The sequence below is a fragment of the Phasianus colchicus genome, chromosome 3, assembly GCF_987193195.1.
Source record: "Phasianus colchicus chromosome 3, bPhaCol1.hap1.1, whole genome shotgun sequence".
Classification (NCBI taxonomy): Eukaryota; Metazoa; Chordata; class Aves; order Galliformes; family Phasianidae; genus Phasianus; species Phasianus colchicus.
The window spans coordinates 75503272-75527037 of NC_143438.1; the positions used below are offsets into that span (position 1 = coordinate 75503272).

The 23766-nt window shown below is 37.8% G+C and overlaps 1 protein-coding gene across 24 annotated transcripts in view; it reads left to right on the plus strand.

Annotated features, from left to right (window-relative positions):
• Positions 1 to 23766, plus strand: part of RIMS2 (regulating synaptic membrane exocytosis 2) — a 436018-nt gene that overhangs the window by 135768 nt on the left and 276484 nt on the right. For 2 of the 24 annotated variants that reach the window (XM_090137877.1, XM_090137876.1), the window contains exon 1: positions 2396 to 3513. The exons of 17 other annotated variants lie outside the window; for them this stretch is intronic. In XM_090137877.1, the coding sequence (XP_089994003.1) occupies positions 3392 to 3513 (122 nt within the window). In that variant the 5' untranslated portion in view covers positions 2396 to 3391. Of the gene's footprint in view, positions 1 to 2332; positions 3514 to 23766 lie in introns of those variants that run through there. 5 more of the 24 variants (XM_090137881.1, XM_090137882.1, XM_090137883.1 and 2 more) reach the window with 5 other exon arrangements.

The window sequence follows — 23766 nt, forward strand, 5'->3', positions numbered from 1 at the left end:
TATTAGCGTGCAGGACATAAATGGTGTAAGTGGTTCCGTGGACTTCTTTTGTTTGTCAGTTCCATCCTGGTTCTGAAAAGATGTGCGTTTCAGAGGGAACAACCCACTCTGCTCATTCTCCTTTATACTGTCCCCTCCTATCTGTTCTTGTTATGCCAAATGCTTTCTTCTTTCTTCTTGGCCGAAACAATTACATTCTCTCTAAGAAGAGAGTTTAGTAAGTCTCTACCTTACAAAGTGAATATAATAAATGTGGGAAGGAATTATCTTTTGGCCAAAAGGACTTCTGTGAGACCAAAAGAAAGATCAAGAAAGGAACTTCTGTTTATTTTTCTGTAGCATATTTATGTTTTGAAGTTAAAAAAATACATATATATATCTATTTGACAGTAAGTTCAGTCTTGATCGAAAATTACAGGTGTACAAAAATGTATTTGTTCAAAAAACCCACATCATTATAGCTGAGATTACTTCTGTTTGCAACTATGGAGCATATGCCATTAAAAATATATCCCTTTACTTTTTTCTTTTTTGAATTAACCAATATCCTTGCTTGAGAAAGTGCTATTGATTCCTTACTCCAGAATAAAATGAAAAACTGAGGAATTTTAAATATATATCCTATATCTCAGTAGCTTTGTTACAATTTTACAGATGGTATACTACAACTTCTGTATTGGGTGCATTAAAAAGAGCATGGCTAGCAGGTCAAGGGAGGTGATCCTCCCTCTTTACTCTGCCCAATTGAGGCCACGTCTGGAATACTGTGCCCAGTTCTGGGCTCCTCAGTTTAAAAAAAGACAGGGATCTTCTCTCAGAGGGAGTCCAGCAGGGGGGCACAAAGACGATGAGGGATCTGGAGCATCTCTTGTATGAGGAAAGGCTGAGGGACCTGGGCCTGTTCAGCCTGCAGGAGGGAAGCTGAAAGGGGATCTCATAACTGTTCATAAATATCTAATGGGTGGGAGCCAAATGGATGGAGCTCTTTTCAGTGTTGTGGAGCAATGGGATAAGGGGCAAAAAGTTAAAACTGGAAGTTTGTATAGAAACGTCTTTACTGAGAGGGTGACAGAGCACCGGAACAGGCTGCCAGGAGATGCTGTGGTGTCTTCCTCTGGAGATATTCAAAACCCTCCTGGACACTCTCTGCTGTAGAGAACTGCCCTGTGAGGGGGGCTCTTTAGTTCTCTTTAACTGCTACTATTAAGTGATTCTGTGAAAAATCTCTGAAATACTTCAATATCTGAAAATGAAGACACAGGTGAAAGTCAAATATCTGGGACTTGCTTGCAACTACAAGAAAATTTTGACTGTGATGCCCATGCACAAGTCATACAAAAAATTGAAGCAGATATTAAAATATTGGTCTTGTAGTTACTGCATGGTCAGCATTGACTCCATTCTGTTATACAGTGCGTATGCTGCTAATAATTACTTGAATAACCTGAATCATTTGTAGCAAGATGATTCCGTTTCTTGCAGCAGATTTATAAGTGTTGTCATTCAGATGCAGTTAAGTAAAGGCAAAATTTCCTATATTACAAACAAGAATTTCCTTGTAAATGGACAAGGTGGTTATCAACTGCTACATTTTCATTTTAGTACACCACAGTACCATAAATAAAATCATTAGTTCCTACTCTAGAAAGTCAACAATTTTCTATACAGGTATCTTAGTGATTTTAACCAGACAATGTAACTACATTTCTCAAACAGAAATGTAATACATGGTAGATTTTTGTGCAAAAATAGGAATATTTGGGAGTAATTCTATTAGTTAATATTTTCTCTGTTCTTTTTTGACACATCAAAAAAGGTGTTGACAGGAATATTCCTTTCAGAAAGGCCTGTAGTTGAATTTGTTCCTGTTTCTTTTTTTCTTCTATTTCTTTTTCCCTGAAAATTGGAGCTGTAGCTGCCATTCTTCTGGCCAAAGAAGCCTGGATGAGTACTCCCTTCTGAGCACATCAAAAGAACACTTTAATTAACTGGAAGGTTGCTTATTCTTCTATCTACCAGGATTAAAATTGCTTTCACTGAGGAACTTTTGTAATGGTCCTCATTTTCTGTTGGTTTATTTGGAAATTTTGTAATTAGTGCTCAGATGTTAAAAGCTGTGCATAGCTGAGATTTTTTAAGGGAAATCTTTTCAATTGTTATTTTTCAATTTGATGGTAGAATATATTCTGTATTGTTACGTAATGTTATCCTCTAATCTGGCACACATATGGAAAGAAAAGAGGAAAAATAGGCTTTGTAGTCAGGGTTACTTATTTTCTGTACTTTCAGGGGTTTTCACCATGCACGTTGTGTGGCAGAATTTTGCTACTGTCCTCTATTAAAAGCTGTTTAACTTTCTATCCTGTATGTCCACCGAAGGCAGAGGCTTCTAAAACAGTGGAGAGTTTTCCTGGGAGTAGGCAGGCATGAAGCACCCAGGGACGTGATTGATTTTGCTTAGTTCTATCATGGTTGATTCTGTGCAATACACTTTTAAAAGGTGCTGATGACTTATTACAGATAGAAAGATAGATAGGAATGCAGATATTCCTTATGGTGATTTTTCAAGTTTTGGACTTGATATTTCAGTACAGGACCTTGCAGAGCAGTTAGGTGTGGGATGTGTACTGTTTGTCTCAGCCATGAATTGGTATTACATTTAAATATTTGCAGTAAAAAGCCTGTTATCTCATGTAAGGTACAGTATAGCTTTTCAGAAGAGACAGAGTCTATTGTTACAGTCTCAGTGCTACGTGTTATTTATAATATGAAGAATGTTTTCAGAGTGGTCTTTCTGAGCTGTGCATTTGAAAAAAAAAAAAAAGCCTTTACATTAAAAAAAAAAAAAAAGAAAAAGAATAAGACTTGCATACACAGTCACTGGTGTTAGTCATTTTTACAGGGGAGGGAAGGAGGAAAGGAGGAGGGGAAGATGCAGAAATCCTCCTCCTCTTAGACAGTAGTAGCAGTGTGAGGATGCCTTGTCCTCATTTTTATTACTTCTGAGATTTTATTGCTGGCAGCCAGATGTGCTGAAACTCCTGACGACAGCATCTATTCACTACGTGTTTTTAATAGGCTTAGAGAAATATGAGTAGTGTACATGAAAGCAGCTCAGCTTCACACTTCAGCTGGGAATGCCCAAAAAGCTTGCTGCTGTTTAGAATTCTTGCTACAGTCGGGAGAAAGCCGCACGGGTGCTAAATCTTCTACGACTGAATTGGAAGAATAATGACTGTACAATTAACTATCAGCCCCTGCTCACTTAGGCACAGTTTTTACAGAGATCAGGAGAAATATGGAACTTGATTGGCATGTTTGCATTTGATGGCGTGTACAGAATAGGTGACTTTTAAGACAGGTGGTGAAGAAAAATAGAAGGAAAGAGAAAATGCAATTTGAGACACTGCGCCAGGTCTGCAATTCTGTTTTATCTCATTTTCATGGGGTTTTCTCATCCCCTCCAAATATTTTACAAAATGATCTTTTTGGACAAACGCTGAACAACACGAGGTGAGTAGAAATGAAACATATTTCCCTTACTGCTTTTATGCCTAGGCTGATAGTAATCTATTTGCATGCTTTTCTGTATGATACCTTTATAATTACACCCTTAGATATTAACATTTTTATGGTAGCAACAACTCTATTCTGTTGGTGCTTTTCTGTTTTATGTAAGGGTTTGAATGAGAACTCTGGCTGCAGAAATAAAACCTGCACAGATAGAATAAAACAGTCAAGATGGATATGTATCTTTCAAAAACATTAGCTGCCATTAGCAGCTAGCATTATTAGCTATAATCCTTAAAGCATATTAAATATTCATAAACAAATTTGTCTGAGAAATTGATTCCTGCACGGATGTGGCAGTGAAAGGATTAAATGCTCAAAGATGTGCTTGTTTAACCACGTATAATTTGTTGGAAGATGTAAATTAGCAGTCCTGCATGCCATTTGCAAAACAGGCAGAAAGCAGTTTCTTATTTTTAGAGGGCTTGGATTCTGTGTGTGATGCTCTTCAATAATCTTTTTAACTAGCCAAATTACAGCTGCTCAGTGGATGCTTTGCAGTAGGTCAGTCAGCTCTGTAGGCTATTCTTTTATGTAGAGCTATTGTTTTGTGGAAATGAGAAATGATAGAGAGAAGTTGTTGTTTATTTGTGTCAGATGGTTATTAAATTGCTTTCTTAGCTTTATATCTGAGAGTAAATGAAATTAATAGCAACTCATTTTTCTTGCATTATTCAGTGAAGATGGGCTGTAATACTGATGTTTGGAACTTTTTCATGCTGCTATTAAATATTAACTGTAAAAATGATTAAGAATTATCTCTAAAAGATAGTGAGTGCAGGTCAGGGAGAAAATGAATCCTGTGGGTTTTTATAAAGATAGTGCACTGATGGAAACGTTCTGGAAAAAGGGGGGAAGTAATATTGCAGAGACTATATCCAGCATTTTAATCTTCTCTCTATCTGTGGGAGAAATCCCTTTTAAATGGGATATTCTTTCTTGAATACGATGGTATTTGTACTTAATACTTCAGAAAACTGTTATTTCCCAGAACGTTGTTCAAAGGATTCTCTCCCTTACTGCTGATGTCTTTTTTTTTAATAAATATTGTAATTTTTTTTTTTTTTTTAGTTACTGCTTTCAACTTTGAGTACCTCGGCTGTGAATTTCCAGTCAGGCATGCAGAGCCGTGGAGTCAGATTTAGTAATCAGTTTCAGCTTAGTGAATTAAGATTTTTCTTAGATACAAATGAAATCTGTGTTCACTGAGAATTTTCTTACATCCCTTCACTGTGCTGTGAAATATTTGAAGCTCAACAAAATGGAGCAATAATTCCTACATTATCAACCGTGATTGCAGAGCAGTGCCTATTTCCAAGTGCATAGTTTCAGGCCTGCAGTAACCAACCAAGCCCTTAGCAACTGTTACAGTTGTCTGCAAAGCAGTTCCTGCTTCTCTGGGTACGGTGTTGCAGATTGAAGTGCATGCATTCTGCAGATCAGTGTTCATGCTTTTGCTTAATTTTTTACAGATACGTGTACATGCTGCTGCTTTTAGGGGAAAGTCTCAAGCAAAAGCTGCAAGCTACAGCAGTTTCAATTGAAAAGATACCAAAGAAATATTTTATTGCGTTTGTGGTGCCTGAGATTTAGACTTACATTTATTTGAGCATAGTGGCAAAGAAGAAAGATTATCAGGAAACCCAGCCTACTGCCTGGTATGGGCTGCCTTGTGTAGACGTGAGAATATTTCTGCATTTAAAAGAAGCTCCATAGGGTTTTTCTGCCTTTAGCTCAAGAAAATGTGCTATTTTTTAACAGTGTGCACCACTAATTGTGAGACAAGTTAGCTGTCTGTGTTCTCTAAACTTTTTTTTTTGGAAGTTATTCAAGGTTATGAAATAAAGATATTTCTTCTGTATTCTGAATAAGTACCACTATTTTAAATTTGGTCACGATTAAAGGGCTTTGAAGAAGTCACATATTGAGTAGTCACTGCGAAGTTTTGCCTACATTTAATTTGGAGGGTTCACCTTTCTGCTGTCTTATTGACTAAAAATTCTATTTTAGTTTTTCTAATTATTTCAATGTAGTATGTATTTTAGGTAGATATTTCACTTAGATTTGCACAATTAATGTGCCTCCTAGAACCTTACTGTTTGTGCATTAGGAGTTCAAGTTTCAGAACTGTGGTAACAGTTCTGAATAAAACAAGAATACCTTTAGAATGCCTTTAGAAAACAAATATCATCTTAAACATGTAAAAGATTCTGCTTTATCAGGTTGAACATGCTCTATCTATCTGGGCTCTGAAGTGAAATATTTATTCTGACTGAAAAGAGATGACTTTCGCTTTTTCGGTTTTATTTTCAGTCTGTTTTTATATCTAAAAAGTAAAAGTCAGAGTCCTGAAAGATAACAGCTGACATGAAGCACAGAATGATTAACTGCCGGTATACCATGCAGTACTGTAAGAAAACATGCTATTGCATGTTAATAGCATAGCAGGTAATGGAATACAGAATGGAAAGTCATAGGGAAGCTCAGACGCCTTGATTTTGTTTCAAGAAAAGCAGCCATCGTGGCCTCGGTATTCTGGTATTATGCTCAGCATTAGCAGGAATATATATTAAGCTATTTTTTATCGCTTTACACTGAACCTTATATCACTTTGATTTTTATTGCATATTCTTTGTGTTACAGTCGCTGATGTGAAAAGATCCATACGATATTAAAGTCCTTGTGAGTTACATTAATTTTACCACGCAAATGGTCTTAGTTAGCCTCTGCTAGCAGCCTCAGCTGGAGGAATACTGCAGTTCAGTTCCCTTTTGCCAGCTCCACGGCAGCACTTTCCAGTCAGATGCTGTGGGCATAGGACTGTGATCCCTTGGGCCTCCCCTAGCCCTGTTCAGCTCTAGCCCACAGCTCCAGCTGGGGCTGCCGAGGGGCCAACAGCTCATGGCCTGCTGCCTTTGCCTGCCTCGTGCAGTGCTGTGTCCTGTGCCATCGGGTGCTGCCACGGGAAACCAATTCGAATAACCGAATGTTAGGAAGCCACTAGAATTGTTCTGTATTCTTGGCACATGGCACATAACTAGTTTGGGGAATGAAGTCTTCATGTGTCTGGAAGGTGCAAGGTTTGGAGAAAAGTTAGGAGGCCTTTTCTTGATTCTGAAAGCATACCATGTGCTTAGTTTTCATCCAAATTCTAAGGCAGCATCTAAAGAGGGTTCAGATTTTTGAACTCCAAAATGTTTCTGATGACTTCAGCTGACACCCTTGTCATTCAGATGAGTAAAGAGAATGAAATAAAGTTTTAAAATGTCAGTGAAAACTTCTAATTATCAGATATATGTGATTTCCCGATTGTCGTTCTCCATTTGGAGTTCAGGATACAAATACTGTGCTGTCAGATGCTTTATTTGTAGCAGCACGCTTTGAGAAATCATAATAGCTTTGGGCAATATTCAGATTAACACATCACTGCATAATGGCGAGTAGCCTTTGTGACTAAAATTGATGCAAAGTGCATGGAGGAGTATCACTCCAAGTTTACCTTTACAATGGATATTAGCAAGCTTTTTCCTAAGTATGAAAAGCAGTGGATTTACCTCATTTTTCCCACAGCGTGTTATTATTTCTTGTGTTACAGCTGTGTGAAGGTGTTTGTTGTACAGGTTGGCCACACAGGGGCATAAGATAACTAATATATTCTGCCCCGAATAAGTACCAAGGTTTTTCTCACCTGTACACAAATTCTGTGTACAGCAGAGACTCGGGAATGGTCCATGTTTTGAAATTAGACACACCTAGTTTAAAAAAGAAAACTGTATTTTATCCCAGTAAATTAAATCCCAGTGTTTTTAGAGATTCTTACGTGTTTGTACTGCTTGATCCCCCTTGGCAAGTGTCTTTTACATAAGCATGCTGATTTTCAAAAGGTTACTAAATACCTAATGTATTACTTTGTTCATAAAACCAGATTTTTCCATGGAAAATTTCATACTAGCAGTAAAATATGGTTTATTTTCATGATCTAATTTTCGGTTTTGTTTCCTGAATGTACCTATGAGCTATTTACTAATGCTCCACTTTACAATTAAGGCAGCACATGATGTCAAGAATTACTGGCACAGAGATTTGTTATTCATCATGGTGCAATTAATGATTACTTTGACATTGAAGGAAAAAGATCATTTTCTGTTGCTGGTTGGAAAACAAATTTGTGGAGATTTTGTGGAGATATTTCTGTACAACAGAGTCTTTTTTTCCCGACTCTGTAAAAGTTCAACGAAGGAAGGGGTTTGCAGTAATTTTATGGGTATGTTGCTTTCACATACGTTATTAATCCAAGAGTCAAGGATAAAAAGACACTGATGGCATTAGTACTGAAAGTCTGTTGTCTGTATTCTGACATAAAAAAGTGAATAATAACTGAAATTACCTCTCCTCATATTTAAAATGGAGCTTGTCTGTAAGTACCTTTAAAAATACACTTTCCTGGGACTTTCAATTCCCTACTAGATTTATATTATACTGTCTTAAAACATTTCCTGAATTTACAGCTGGTGAGCTTTATCAGCTGAAAAAGCCATGCAATGGTAGAAAAAAATCCTTAACTTTCATTTGTTTTCCTTCTCTTTATATATTTTTTTTCCTTAGCCAGTTAAAGGCATGACGAAGCTACTTCCCCCCACACTGGTTCAACTGTTTGCATGTTCAAGCAGACTCAAGCAGGACTGGGCTAAGACCAGCCCTAGATCTCTGTATCATGTCAGAGAGGTTGGCCATGTCAAATGATCCTCAATCTTTTTTTCATCTGAAATTCGTAGTATAAACCATATTCAGGTGAACTCCTATGCATATATATATAAGCACAAGAAGACTCATTGTGGCAGCAAGCTGTGTATGAAATGCAGTAAGAAACCCTTCTTTTACTATTTTACTAGTTTCCTCTGTTTCCCATGTAAAGCAGCTCTCAGAATGTGGAGAACCTTTTTACTTCCTCTTGTTCCTGTAAGTAATTTCAAAAATTACAAGTTTTTGGATTACAAACTAAACAACAACACAACTACCCGATGAAGTGCTAGCAGACAGAAGAGGTGAGGGAGCTCACTGATGAAATCAATGGTTATGTTTGGACTTTTTTTGCACCTTCATCATGCATCTTTCACACAGAGCACTGTGTCCTCTTTGAGCTGTGAATGAGTTATATTTAACAGCATCCATCCTTTGCCCCTTAATTTGCTACTTCAGGAGAAAGTGAGGCAAGTAGCATGAGTATTTTACTTTTCTCATTCTCATCTTTCTGTTTCCCTTGGAAGAAGCAACTGAACATGCTAGCTTGCCCTGAAGCTATTCCTTTTCAGAAGAACTTCCGTATTTCATCCTGTTTTGGCAGTTGTTGGTTTTTGGCTTGTTTTTTAAATCGCTGTTTCTAGGAAAAGAAAGAGTCCTATTACAGATATTTTCAGAGAGAGAAAACTGAGATTTCCTCACAGAACCATCTCTCTTCCTCTCTCTTCCAACTCTAGAGAGAGAGACCTTCTGTTACTTCCACTTCAGTTGCTACAGATTTAATAAAGTGACATATGCTTCCTCCATGAATCTCACAGAGCTGGGATATTTGCAGCCGGAACGGGTTTCTCTCTGTTCTCGTTGTGCATCAGCTGCTGTTATCTGATGGTGGTAATAATATCTTACCTGGCATATGATCGAAACCTCCATCAGAAAGAAAAAAGAGGAGTGTTCAGATATGGACAGTTTACTACAACCGAGATAGTATGTTAAATTCACAAATTTAAATCATCCTAAATTTGGAACTAATTAAACATGCCTTAAAACTTGATTTTTTTTTTTCCCTGCAGAAATCTAAGCTCTACTTGAGTTGTCAACTACAACATCTGTGGTCAGAATGTATGGAAAGAAACCTCTTCCATTCTTGAATAACTCAAAATCCATATAATTCATAGGAACATCTCCATGAGATGTGAATATTATCTTGTTTTTCTAGAAGAAGAAAAGATAGATGCCATACTACTAAAAAACAATGGCCGGTGCTTCTGTATACTCAACATTTTAAAGCGATTTTTTCCATGACAAGAGCCCAGTAGTTTTTGAAATGCACACATTACAAGAGACATCCAGAACTGGCCATGACCCTTTTATGAGCTACTAAATCCATTTGGTGGTAGATCGAGCTGTAGTGACTGAAGGACTAAGGGGCCACATCTTGCCATTTTATCCTTACTTGGGGTGTTGTCACTCCTGTAAAATTGTCCTGGATGCATTTTCAGTCTGTTTCTCACTGTCTCAGTTTAGAGTTTGGCATATAGGTACAAAGCAAAGGCAGTAAGCCAAGCCATATGCTATAGCTAGTCACATGCATATTCATAAATATTTCAATTTTACCACCTGTATAATCAGAAAATCCTGGTGAGGAGTTCCAGCACCAGCTCCTGCAGCCCCTGCTGAGTCCTGGAAGCAGTGAGAAGGAGGAGGACAACTCCTGTTGGTATGGACCCTCCTGCCAATCCTCTTCCTTCTGCTTTTTTTTTATTTTTTTATTTTCTGTTTTTGATCTTTTTGGCACTGTGTGATTCATGATAAGTTTAGAGAGGTAACCACACTTCTTTAAACATCTTCAATACTACCTCAACTTAGAAATGGACAGTGTCACACACAAAATTTTAAACTTTGGATGTGTAGGATAAATGGGGAGGATGGAAGAGAACAGAATGGCAGCTGAGTGCTTCTTGCCTTTCTCTAGGGACATTGTGATCCTACCAGCTACTGACTAAAGACCTCACATCCCTTTAGATGTCCCAGCAGCACACAGTGTCACTAAAACTGAAAAGGTGTTGGTATCTGGGCTTCAGATGTTTTACAGTGATATGAAGAGTAATAAATAAATAATACTGGTTCTTGATAAAACTGTGACATCTAAGATGAGTATTGGAATTGGCGGCTTCATTTTAGCCATGCCTGCAGATACGGGGTTTGGACCAGAGATCGGAAGTATTTTAAGTCCTTGACTTCACTTCAACATGTGTTTTGCAATGGAGGGGCAAAAGAAACTTTCTCGTAGCTACCTTTTAATTTCTGTTTTTGTTTTGTTGTGTGTGGTTTTTTTTTTTTTTAATCTGACAAGAAATAATTTGAGAATAATAAATGAAATAAAGATCTTACTTCTCTGAGAAGTTTGTCCCAGATTTGTCTGATAATGACTAAGGATTGAATTGTCAAACATAACACTTATTGGTTTTAGAACAAGAATCGGATTGGATTTACCTTGCCAAAGTTTGAGTGAATTTACATGCTCTCTTTATTTATAAGGCTGAAATATGTCTTCATTTTCAGAGCCTTTTCTGTTTGCAACTTTTGAGTTATCTGTTTGATGAAGATATACTTCTGATTCTTACCATATTCAAGATAATTTTTTACAATGAAACTTAATCAGTGTTTTCAAGAAATTAGTTTTCATTTCATATCTCATAGATTGTAACAGCCATTAATATTATAATCTGAATTATAACCTTTACTTGTCCAAAGGTGTACAGACTAAGCTGACAGGCAAGGAAATGCCATTATGTTAACTGCAATTCTGATAATTGATAAATATTTATCTATTTAAACCTATACAATAATACATGAAATTACCAAGAAATATTCTACATCTCCGAAGTTCAGTGTGTGGCTAAAAGTTTGTATTGTGCACATAAGATGGAGCCTTTGAGTATAAATCAGGAAGATGTATTGGTAAACTAAAAACAACTCCTTTGTTATTAAATAAATGATAAAATAATGACATGAGAAATGTTGATGCAAGTTTGAATATTTTTTTTCATGTAATGCATTCAAAATATTTTTAAAGTGTCATAAGAAAATAGTGATCAAAACATTGCTAAAGTATTTAAGCTAAGAATTTCAAGATGGCATTGCCCTGCAATTATCAATTTATCTGTAGCCCTACAAAAAATTATTTGCAAGTATAGATAGGCAAAAATCATTGAAAAAATCTAAAATAACTGAAAGATTCGGCTGAATCCATAAGTGTAACATTTCCCCTCCTTTCCTTCCTCCCTATTATATACTAATTCCTTTATTTTCTTGGTATTTTTTTTTTTTATGTTGGTGCTCCCATGTCTTCGGATTACACTCAAAGCAAATGCTTTTTGTGTGGATGCCTGAAACTAGGTGTAGTCAGTGTTCCATTCAGTTGGCAACTTTCATTTTTCACTGCTATTGGTGGAATTGTTCTGTAGAACTACAAGAAAATGTGTTTTTTAAAGAAGTCTCAAAGTTTACAGCTCTTCTGTGTCACAGTGACTCTAATATTGTGTTGGACCATTATTCAAAGCACTTAAAGCAACTGCCTCCAAAGCCCTATTTTCAAGAACTATTCCAATAGAACCTACTTCACCTAACTGTCATAGCTTTGCAAGTTTTGGAAAAGTGTCAAGTAGGACAGAAGAGATTTTAGAATGCAACAAGAATTATGATTTTAAAAACATAGCAATTTAATTCATTACAGAAAAGCTTGTGTTTACTATGGATCTTTTATGGTAAGGTATGCCCATTAGTGCAAAGCGTGGTCATGAGGTATGGCAATTCTTTTGCAGTTCCCAGAAAATGATACAAACTCCTCTGCAGAAGTTTTCTGGTGTTTATTTCCTATTTGATACATCATATGCTGTATGAAGGTTACTTCATTTAGTTATTTACAAAGAACTTCATGACGCTGGGTATGCAAGTATACACAAATGAATGATCAAATGGAATCTTCATTTTGTTTTCTGGGAACTTAGGTTCACCTTTAAGATTTAGGCCATGTGACCAAATAGCTTAAACAGAGATGCACAAGGATTTTGGGCATAGCCTTCTCTCGCACCAAGGATGCCCTCAGTCAAAGCAGCAAACTGCACCGTATTACTGACCACGTGATTTCCATTGATAGTTAGCTAGGCAGCTGCCGCGTCCTCGTTACAGTGATTTATTTCTTTATTTTTGGTCTTGGGATGGATCTTTCAGAGTTTGTTTTTATTAATGTAAGTTTTGAACATAGTTTCTCAACTGTGTTCATAGGTTGGATGTCAGGGGGAAGTTCTTTACAGAGAGAGTGGTGAGGTGCTGGAACAGGCTGCCCAGAGAGGCTGTGGATGCCCCGTCCCCAGAGGTGTTCAAGGCCAGGTTGGATGGGGCCCTGGGCAGCCTGGTCTAGTATTAAATGTGGAGGCTGGTGGCCCTGCATGTGGCAGGGGGGTTGGAGATTCGTGATCCTTGAGGTTCCTTCCAATCCTGGCCATTCTATGATTCTGTGAAATCTGTAAACATATGTACATAAAGCGCATTTACTTGTATTTTCAAAGAAACAGCAAGTGTGAGGATGTTGGGCAGTTAGGTGCGTTTGCTAAGGCTTGTCAAGTGCAGTAGAGACTGTAAGATCCAGGTAACTATGAGATACTCACAGATTCTGCTTATAAGATTGCAGTAGTGTACAGAAGTACCTTGTTATCCTGTTAATCACAGAAAAATATTCACTATTTCTGCAGTGACTGTTGCTGATGGTAAACTGGGGAAGAGCCTGCAAGTCTGCATTTCTGTCGGTTTTACTGCTGCAGTTCCATGCTACTAATTCAGAGAGATACGTGCAGGATTGTGGTCTGCTGGTGAAATCCATTATGAACATGTCTGTATGTTAGAGTTCACAGCTAAATACAGAAATAAACGCAGCTGAGAAATTTGAGCATTTCCTACTAACGTTTAATTGGGAAACCTTTTGAACGATCATTAGTATTTAAATGCTGCTTCAATAATTAGTTTTCTACTGAAGTTATGCAAGATACATTAATCAAAATTTCATTTTAATTGCATATGAATGATATCAAAACTGTTCTTGTATCATACAAAGAAAGTCTGCTGCATACAGTTACCTTTGATGAGAGCTAGTGGATATTAAAAGAACAGTTTAGGTCAAGATTGAGAATTAGTTTTAAATCTACCATTGCTTCTACCATTGCAGTTGAAGTGAGATGAGCTACGTAAAATGAAGTAAATTTAATTTTTCTTAAATAGGCCTTTAGCAATATGTCTTGAATTCTGAGAGTTACATTATAACAATTTCAAATTCGCAGCAATGTGTTACTGCATGATGCATTTCTTTCCTTCAGAAAATGATGTTAGTTCATTGCAATTGCCGAGAATATGTGTGGAAAAATACTCTCAACTCTTAGGAGTGCAACAGTGTGGAAATAAGATAGGAAAAAGACTTTATCATATAGACCTGCTCACATTGCAGTGTGTTATTTCTGTCCCTTGCCTAGCTGTAGTTTTTCCTCCCCTGTTTCAGTTCTCTCCGCTGACACAAGAATACTGCAGAATAACAGAGCACCTTTCTTCAGTCATGCATCACATATTTCTCACGTGATGCAAAGTTTAAATTGTGGCAGTGGAGTGACTGCTAGGATTTCATTATCTGAAGAACACATTTCAGAAGCCTCCATTTTTTTCTGTGTGGGGATAAATCTTGTTCTGTTTCACAATAAAAACAATTAAATGTTCAACATCTTTCCCTATATATATCACTGCTAAAAATGCATCTCTTATCTTTGTCTTAGTTTGCAATTAATTTAGCACCAGCAAAATTGGTGGCCTTTTTTCTTCTCCAAAGAGAATGCACTATTTTAAGTTATGTAATCAAAATGACGAAAAGATAACACATTCTCATGCTAATATGTTAATTTTAGGTTTCTGGACTAGTCTTTCCTTTTATCAGCATTGTACTAGATTAGCTGTGTATTGAACAGATCTAGAAAGAAAATGCTATTTTCAATTATTTTGACAGGTTTTCTTCTTAATCACTTCCATTCCCTGTATTTTTAGAGTGCATTTTAACAAAGACTGAAATGAATACACTAAAAAAATGTAGGGATATGCTGTAATGATTGAAGTCCATTCACGTCGTACTGACTGCAAATTGGTTAATGCCAGCGTGAAACTGATGCAGTCGTAGTAGGGTCCTTGGCTATAGACCACAGACTTCACTTGCACTCAAAACGTGTCGGGAGGTCCAATTTAGAAGCAATACAGAATTGGAAGAAGAGGTTTATGAGAGCAGTTGTGAGAAAGGATACTGTCAATTTCACAGCAGAAGTCTGTATTAACTGCAGTGAAAGCATGCCCTCCATTTCGCCTGATTATATTTTCAGTCTATGAGACACTCAGTGCTGATTAGCTGCACTTTCTGCTGCAGGGCTGCTGCGTTCTATTTGGGGTATATAATCATGTATAATAAATAAGACAGAATACTTTACAAGGAATAATACTACATATGAAAGTATACATGTATTATTGTGGATTAATTAAGGTTCCGTATTTAATACTAAATGTCATTTTTTTTTTTCATTTGAAGAAAGTCTAAGTTCATTTCATGTATGGAGGAAAATAAAAATTTCAGGTATTTCAGGTGTTCTCTCACTAAGGCTAGAACTGTCTGAGTAACTTGAAACAATCTTTTAGATTTGGAGTTCTGATCCTGTAAAATTATATTTTAAATTTTTTCATACAAAGCTCTTATGTACAATACAATGAATAAGGCACTACTACACCTTTTCCTTTGTAGCTATATAATCTGCTCACCAAGGAAGACTAAAACTGACTAACTAAAATCAGACTGTTTTCCATGAATTTTTATTGATCTTGATTAGTCAATGGAGATGGTTTTTACATTGGTGGCTTAATTCTTTTAAGTGATATTTACAGAATTAATTTGTTTAAGAGGATTACAATACTACTATACTACAATACTACTTTCGTCTTATTAACTCAGCAGATCTAATACAATGAAGTAGCTATATATTTTGCATGAAAAGCTCTTACAGTGCTCCTCACAAACATCCTTGTATTTCTTCTCTAAACCATCTTTTTTATTAGATGGTGAGAATTTGGGTTCCAGTGAATGAGAAGGGTAAAGGAGCTTCATATTTCAGCTCCTTGTTATGAACATATGTTCATTGTGTGCCACTTAAGAGATGAGAGATCAAGATACTATAAACTCAAAGAAATGAGCAATGAGCTTTAGATAAACATCTTTTATAGAATGCAAATTTAATATTTTCCACATCAGTCCCATAGGTGCCTGCTGGGGCTGACCATAACTGCCACATTATTACCTGCTTAGAGTTTTCAACGCCGTCTTAGATTTTGAGTAGTGCTTATAACTGCTAGATACTGGATGGAACATGCTGTTCTATACAACTCTGAAACAGTGATACTGGAATCACTGACCATAATGCCGGAAATACATTCTTAGTAAATCTACATTCAGGAAAAATAATAAAAAGAGATTAAAAAAACCCGCAACACTCTAAAAGCACAAAAGAAATAGAATAATGAAGTAGAAATATGCCCATATTTGGTTAGTTATTTTTGAAGAGACATTCAGCAGTGCATGTATGTATTAATTACATAGACATCAAGGATGAAAGTGATTAATTTAGGAGATTTAAAAGAACTCCTAAAGTGTGATGCAATCAACATAAGGTTTAGACAGAATGCATTTGCAAATTTCTTAATCTACCACATTAGAGAATGAATCACCTTGCAAATGGTGTAATCTTAAAAAAAATTAGATTGAGAAAACTCTAGAAGATGTACTGTAGGGAAAGATCCTTCATTGTCATGGAAACAAACAAGATGATCTAATAACTGCTATCCATCTCCAGCTATGTTCTACTTCTGCCATATATTTTCAGGTGAAGTTAAAAAAAATGGGGCAGTTTGTATTATTTTTACTCTCTGTCAATACAGTACTGAAATTCCTATACTATCTTGGGAAGTTTGTCTTTCATTAGGATTAGGTAGGAATTATTTCTTATATTTCATGAATGCCTAATTAAAACACATGAGCCAAAAAGGAGTATTATCAATGCAAATGCCCTTATAGAAAGTCCCTTCCCAGCTTTTGTATAGGCCCCCTTCAGGTACTGGAAGGCCGCTATAAGTCTCCTTGGAACCTTCTCTTCTCCCGCTCTCTCAGCCTGTCCTTGTAGAGGAGGTGCTGCAGCCCTCTGATCATCTTCGTGGCTCTCCTCTGGACCTGCTCCAACAGCTCCATGTCCTTCTTGTGTCGGGCCCCAGAACTGGATGCAGTACTGCAGGTGCGGTCTTCTGAGAGCAAAGTACAGGGGCAGAATCACCTCCCTTGATGTGTGTGTCATGCTTCTCTTGATAAAACCCAGGATATGGTTGGCCTTCTGGGCTACAAGCGTACACTGCCAGCTCATGTTGAATTTTTCATCAACTGGCACCCCAAATCCTTCTCCTCAGGGCTGCTCTCAAGCCATTATTTTAATTAACTTAAATCTGTAATGGCTTTAAGTCAGAAGTCAAGAGTATATATAAGGAAATAGCAAAAAAAACCCCAAACAAACAGGAATAAAATGTGTAGATTTTGAAGGCATTTTTAATGCTTGCTGCTTTTATCTGCAGCTCTAAGTTTTCATTAAAATGCTTTAGCCTTTGCATTGTTAAAATATTCAGCTATATGAACTTCTGAGTCACTGTATGCAGTTGTGAAATTGAGCTTGTATTAAAAGCTGAAAATCTGGAAGGAATATTTCAAAACCTAATACTGGGTTTAAGAGACTGCCAGTAGGCATCAAGAAAACTTACAGCTGCAGAAGGAAATGAGACCACTGCCTGCATCTGCCTCACCTAAGCTCAGATACTGGACAAAGCACCATAGGCTTCCTGTGACGTTGGTGGAGAGAAACAGATACTTCCTGGAGAGAACCTAGCTGTCATGTTTCAGGCAGCTACATTATTCTGAGTCTGTTGCTGATCAGAGAGGATGAGAGAGTCGTAGCATCATCTTTTCTAGGAGCTAACACATACACGGAGACATGAATGCTGATGTTTCCTGAAAAATTCCTTGCTGCCAGATCCCATCTAATGCCCCAGCTCACACTGCATGCCCAACTTTTTACATTCTGAAGATAATTAACCAGTTAATGGTAATTATAGTGAAATTCAGATTATTCTGAGAAAGGTGTGTGAAACAAACATTAGTTGCCTCTTATTAATCTGGCTGTTAGGTGCACTCAGATTTTTGGTCAGTTGTCTAAATGAGGTTGGTGTATTGTGCTGGCTGTTTTGGAAGTATAGTGTATGGAAATACTTAAGGGTGATGAAATTTCTAAAGAAAACAGAAGTTTCCACAGAATAAATATTTGTTTATTTACTTATTTTTCCTTTAGGCAAGGGAAGTTCCTTCAATGTTGCTTGGAAGAAGATTCATATATAGGAAAAAAATTATTACTCAGATAGTATGACAGAGAAATGCTATCCCTTTCTTTCTCCTAGTAATTCAGTTGTAGTGTCTACATAAAAAATAATCTTGTTCTTTCATCTGTCTCCAATGGTTGTTAGTAGGAGGAACAGTGCTTCTCAGAATACACACAGTTTGTTGTTGTTGTTTTTTTTTTAATGAATAATATAAAACTAATGAAACTCTAAGTTTCACATCCCAAATCTCAGTTGAAGCTAAGCTGAGGCCCCTTGGTTTGCTCAGCGCAGAGCAGAGCAGCTGAGGGGAGGCCTGATGGCGGCTGCAGCTCCTCACAGGGAGCGGAGGGCAGCACTGAGCTCTGCTCTGTGTGGCAGCAACAGAGCCCGAGGGAACGGCATGGAGCTGCGTCAGGGGAGGGCAGCTGGGGGTTAGGGACAGGGTCCGCACCAGAGAGTGGTTGGGCACTGGAACAGGCTGCCCAGGGCAGTGGTCATGGCAAGATGCTTGTTGGAGTTCCAGAGGAGTCTGGACAGTGCTCTCAGACATAGGGTCTGATTTTGGGGCAGTCCTATGTGTAGCCAGGAGTTGGACTCGATGATCCATGTGGTCCCTTCCAACTCAGGATAATCTATGATTCTATGATTCTAAGTGCAAAAAATCCTTGAAACCTTTTTTAAATGGGGGTTCTAATCTCCAGCAATATTTGCATATCTTTCTTAAGAGCAGTGGAATTTTTTTAAAGGATAAATTTATCACTGGGATTGCCACTGCAAGCAGTTTGATGTGGTATGCCAAAATGAGGTCCACGCTGTCTCACTTGCCACAGAGCTAATTTATTTTCAAATATATTATCAGTATGCTGCTCTCAGACAGACTTAATTTTTTAAAATGCTTTCACCATTTACTTTAAGTGATAATGCCATTCAAGTTCCTGCACCTTACAAAGATAACAATTTCTAAAATGAAAACACTTGTATGAGAACCGTTAGGTCATGGCTTGAACCAGTGCTTGAGCATTTGGTGAAGGACCACGGGGACACAGGTGCAAGCAGTTCACCTGTGTGACCAGAAGGGGTGGACTCTGGGACTGCCCCTCTCTAACCTTGTGTAAAAGCTGGCAACCAAGGGGGAATTACATCTACTTAGAGATTGCCTCCCTTGGGAGTATCCGAGCAAGCCCTGATCCTCAGGAAGGGGTAAGCTATTCCTTTTTTACCAGACTGTGACCGGTGCCTTTCATAGGTGATCCAAAAACTGGTCAAAGGCAACTATATCTACTGCCTTCTATCCTCACCATACTAAATATTTTACACAAAAATCCTCAGAAAATAAGCAGTTATTTAAAAAAAAAAAAAAAAAAGTCATTCTCTGAAAGAGAATGCATTTTAAAATATACATTTCACTTAAATCTCTTCTATATTTATGTTAATCTAATAGTAACGGCAGGACTGTCTACCTTTCCTTCGCTTATGGCTCTCCAGACCAGCTGTTGCAATCAAATGAAACAACAAGAACAAAAAAAGCACAAAATATAACCACATTTTCCAGACTGTTAAAGAAGGTTCTCTGTACCAAAAGAAAACAAAAACCATTAGTTCATTAAAAATAGTAAGTAATACTTGTCAGCTATTTAGTTGTCAAATGGGATGGTTACATTGATTCTGACTGTTTAAATAATAGCCACAAGGGGAAAAAAAAAAAAGATGAGTGTAAATATTTTCAATTAAAATTAGATTTATCATTAGCTCTTTATTTCTAACTTTGCCTCTTGTGCTACAGGCTCCAGAACTTTCTTGTTTTGGACAGACGTTTTTTGTGAAGTAAACCCTCATGAGATTTAATTGAATAGCTCTGAAATACTGTGCAGAAGCAATCACAATTAATTTAATCAAGTAAAAATTATACTTCACCAAGCGCTTGAAGACATGTCAAACTGCTCTGTCAGTCTGACTGGTTCCAAGTAAGTTTCCTGTTCAGTCATCAAGAGATGCAGTGTTAGACTATAGATTATTGTTATATGCTCCATAAAGGATATATTTTTAGTATAGTATATATACACATTTTAAAATACATTTAGTAATATATTTAAGATAACATGAATTTATGACTGTCCTGAAGAAGAATAATTACTCTTTTTGCTTCACTTTGAAAACAAATCTGTTTTCATCTTACAAATGAAACAGTTCATAGAAATCTGAAGCTAAGTACTTAGATACCTGGCAGATCAAGGGCATCCACTTTCTGTTTTTTACATACTGCCTGGACTTCTAAGAAGGTCCTGCTCATTTTTCAGAGTTGAACATCTTGTAGCCTGTAATATTGTATGGGAATCCCAAGTGAAACTCACTTTGGTGTGGTATGTGTGCTTCCAGGGATAGGACAAGGGCAGGCTAAGACGCTCCATGAACAGGCTCACTCAGAAACACAGTTTGGTTAGGAGAGTAAAGGGGTGCTGCCTGGCATCTTCTACCCTTCTTTTCTTAGCAGAGTATTAAGGATATCCTAGAAGGTGACAGGAGCGAAAGATGCACCGGAAAAAATGTATGGAGTGTGATGGTCAAAGGATCAAACGTGGTTTTTGGAGACACTGATTGGAGGTAGTGGCCGCTGCTCCCTGAAAGTGAGGACACTGCTCAGATATGTGAATGAATGGAAGCAGGAGATGAGAGAATAAGAGCAGGCCCCAGAGCTGCCAGAATCCTCACAGGACATTCCTGTTGCTGGTAGCATGGATGGCTAGCTTCACTGGGGCCAGGAGGTGGTTTGAGAGGAGATTCTGCAGCTTGACAAAGGAGGACCTTGACAGAGTCAAGGGAGAAAATGCAGTCAGAACCACAGGAGGTGCTCAGAGACCCTGAAGAGGGAGTAAGCTCAGCAAACCCAAGACACCTGCGTTCCAGGGATAGGCTGGTTCCAATCTTTCTTCCCCAAGGGCATTTCAGGTCCTCTCTCTGACTTCTATGGAGAGTAGCTGAACAAGCAGTCCAACTGTGTGTTGGAAGGGTGCTCCTCACTGTATGACTATGTGCTGTTATGCTGCAGTAAGAATGCAAGGTAAAGTTAACAAGATAAAACTGACTGCAGTCTTGTAATAAGGGATTTGATCACAGCTTCCAGAAATTTGTGCATCTCATGCAGTGTCTTCTTGTTGGCCTAGCAGTTTGTTTTTTATTTTATAATATATCAGTGCTGCTTCTTCCTCCAGCCATGCGATTTACCCAAACAGGAGATTGTCAGCACTATTCTATAGGGTCTGGGAAGAGTTTTCTTTACTGTTACTTCTCAGGCTGGACCTGACACCATGCATCTTCCTTGAGAGTAGAGGGCATGGAGAGACAATCAGGAACCAAGATATCTGTTTGAGCCTTACTGCAGCTCTGTCAGTACCTGAAGGAATGCAGGGCCATGCAGCAGTTCTACCTTGGACTCTTATGCTCTGCAGAACTCAAGGCTTGAAGCTGTTAAAAGTAAGCTTGACAAATACTCATGAGAGGTGTTAAGCAAGTGTGCAGCTGTAGTGCAACTCTATCCATAAGTGCCTCAGGCTTTGGCACAGTCTCTCAGATGTTTTGATTTGTAAATTCCCATTGCATAAAGAGTCTTATGATCAGGGAACAGGCAAGATTCCAGATGCACAGCTCTCCAGACTTTTCTGTTTGCTCACTCAGGTATCCCATATATTGCTTTGAAACAAAATCGAATTCTCAAATGCCTGAATTATCTCATTTGCTGCATAAGAATTGTTAATAATTAATTTAGTATTTTGCTTGCTACTTCATGGACTACATATTTAGGAGGCAATTGTCATTGTCCCCTTACCTAAGTTCTTGTAAGGGAATAAGATTATATTACTGTCTTATCTTCAACTCTCTGCACTGCTAGCAGTCAGCACTCTTATTCTTAGGATGGCTTAGGATGTGTTTTAAAAGGTGGGAAAAAACAATTACAGATCTTTTTCTCTTACATCTGTTACAGATACTTAGTTATGCACATCATATAACAAAATCTGGCAGTAGCACATGTTTCTTTGTGCATCTTCATTCCTATACAAGAAAAGAATTGAAGTAAGAAGGAACAAGTAATCATTTTGGTTTCAATTCATTTCCTATACATATTTTGTTTAAAAGCTAAAGCTTACAAAATTTCAAACAACAAACTAAGTATGAAAATCAGTATGCTGTAGAAACAAACTATAAAATTGGGGAAAATAAAGATGTTTGTAGATGAATGGAAATAATATGTACTTAGTAACGTATCAGTTACTTGGTTTGACTTTGATGTATTGTTTTTTATATTCCTTGGCTTTTACTTGAAATGCTGAGATTTCAAAAACTGTAGTTAAATGCCTCTTTAGCTGTTGATATGTACTGCATAAAATTTGCTTGTTAAGCACATTAAGCAACAAGTTTTAGGTACTTTTTTAAATAAAAAGATGCACTAATATAAAACACCTCAGGTTTCTAATGATGGAGAAGTTGAAGGAAGAAATGGAAAGCGAAAATATTCCATAGTACAGAGTTGTTATCCAGCTTTTAGAAAAAATGGGCCGAGTGTTTTGCCTTAAAAATGTCAACAGATTGCAATCACAACTTGAGGGCAGTTTGTTCTATCCTGCTTTGCCTGGTGTTCTGTTGTCAGGGTCCCATATTTATAGTAGTTGGAAGGGAAGTAGCTCATGACAGCAGAAGGACATTGTAATGTGACCCTCAGAATGTCCCATGACAAACAAAACGTGGCTGCGTTGGGCAAGGGAAGGCTTTGGACTGACAGTTGCCTTGCTTGTCACCAGTGGAATTCTGCGGTACTCTATTTTTTGGCCATTTCTCTTTAATGTTTTCGCTGCTGATTCCAATAAAGGTCTGGAAATTATATTAAGTAAATTTGTGGATGATGATAAACTGGTAGGAGTGATGTCTCTCTTGAGGGTAGAGTGGCCTTGCACCACAATTTTGTCAAATTCGAGGGTGGTCCCCATCTGCATGAAGAAAAGGAAGTGCTGGGTTCTGCACCTGGCATGGAGTGGCCCTGACTCTGTGCCCAGACTGGGCGTTGAGGGGCTGGAGAGCAGCCCCACAAAAATGCATCTGGTCATTCTGGTTGGTAGCAACTTGAATCTGAGCCAGCTGTTTGCCCACACAGCCAGAAGGGCCAACCATACCCTGGGGTGCATCAGGCCCAGCGCTGCTGGGTGAGGGAAGTGGTTGTCTGGCTCTGCTCTGTGCTGTGCGACCTCATCTCCAGTACTGGGTGGAGGTTTGGGTGCCACTACATAAGAAGGACATAAAGCTTTTAGATAGTCTACACAGATGGGGAAGGGTCTGAGGGCACGGTGTGTGAGGAGTGGCTGAGGTCCCTGGGTTTGTGCAGCCCAGAGCAGAGCAAGCTGGCGGGGAGGCCTCATGGCATTGTGTCTAAACTTTGTGAAGTTTATTTATAAATGTAAGTGAAAATTTTCTATGAAATTATTTTATTTTAAAAGTTTTATGGTCCAGTGTAAAAACAGTTTTCTAGTATTTTATAACCCATAAATAGTTCATTAATTACTTAATACTTAGTTTATTGTGGAGCACTATTTTTTTTTTAAATAGCCTTGTACAATAATGTAGCTTGAGGTGATCCAACATTGACAGAAATAACTGCTAACACATAATGGTGAGCTGAATAAGGTAGACTTTCTTCTAACTCAGTGTTCTACAGGAAGTGAGTAAGTGGTGTCTGGCTGACCTCACAAGAGTGCAGTCAGAATAGTCAACCTTATGGATGATAAATGATGGTTTAATGGAGTGCGAAAGGGAGGGAGATTCAGGAGGCTCTTCCCAGTGGCTTGACATAGGAAGAACCATTATCTGTGGATATCATGAGAGAAGGACAGAAATTACCTCATTTTCTCAACAGCATGCAACTTACCATTATTTTGGTTATTGAGTTGTGTTATTATGGCAGTTGTGTTTAAATCTTACAGATAA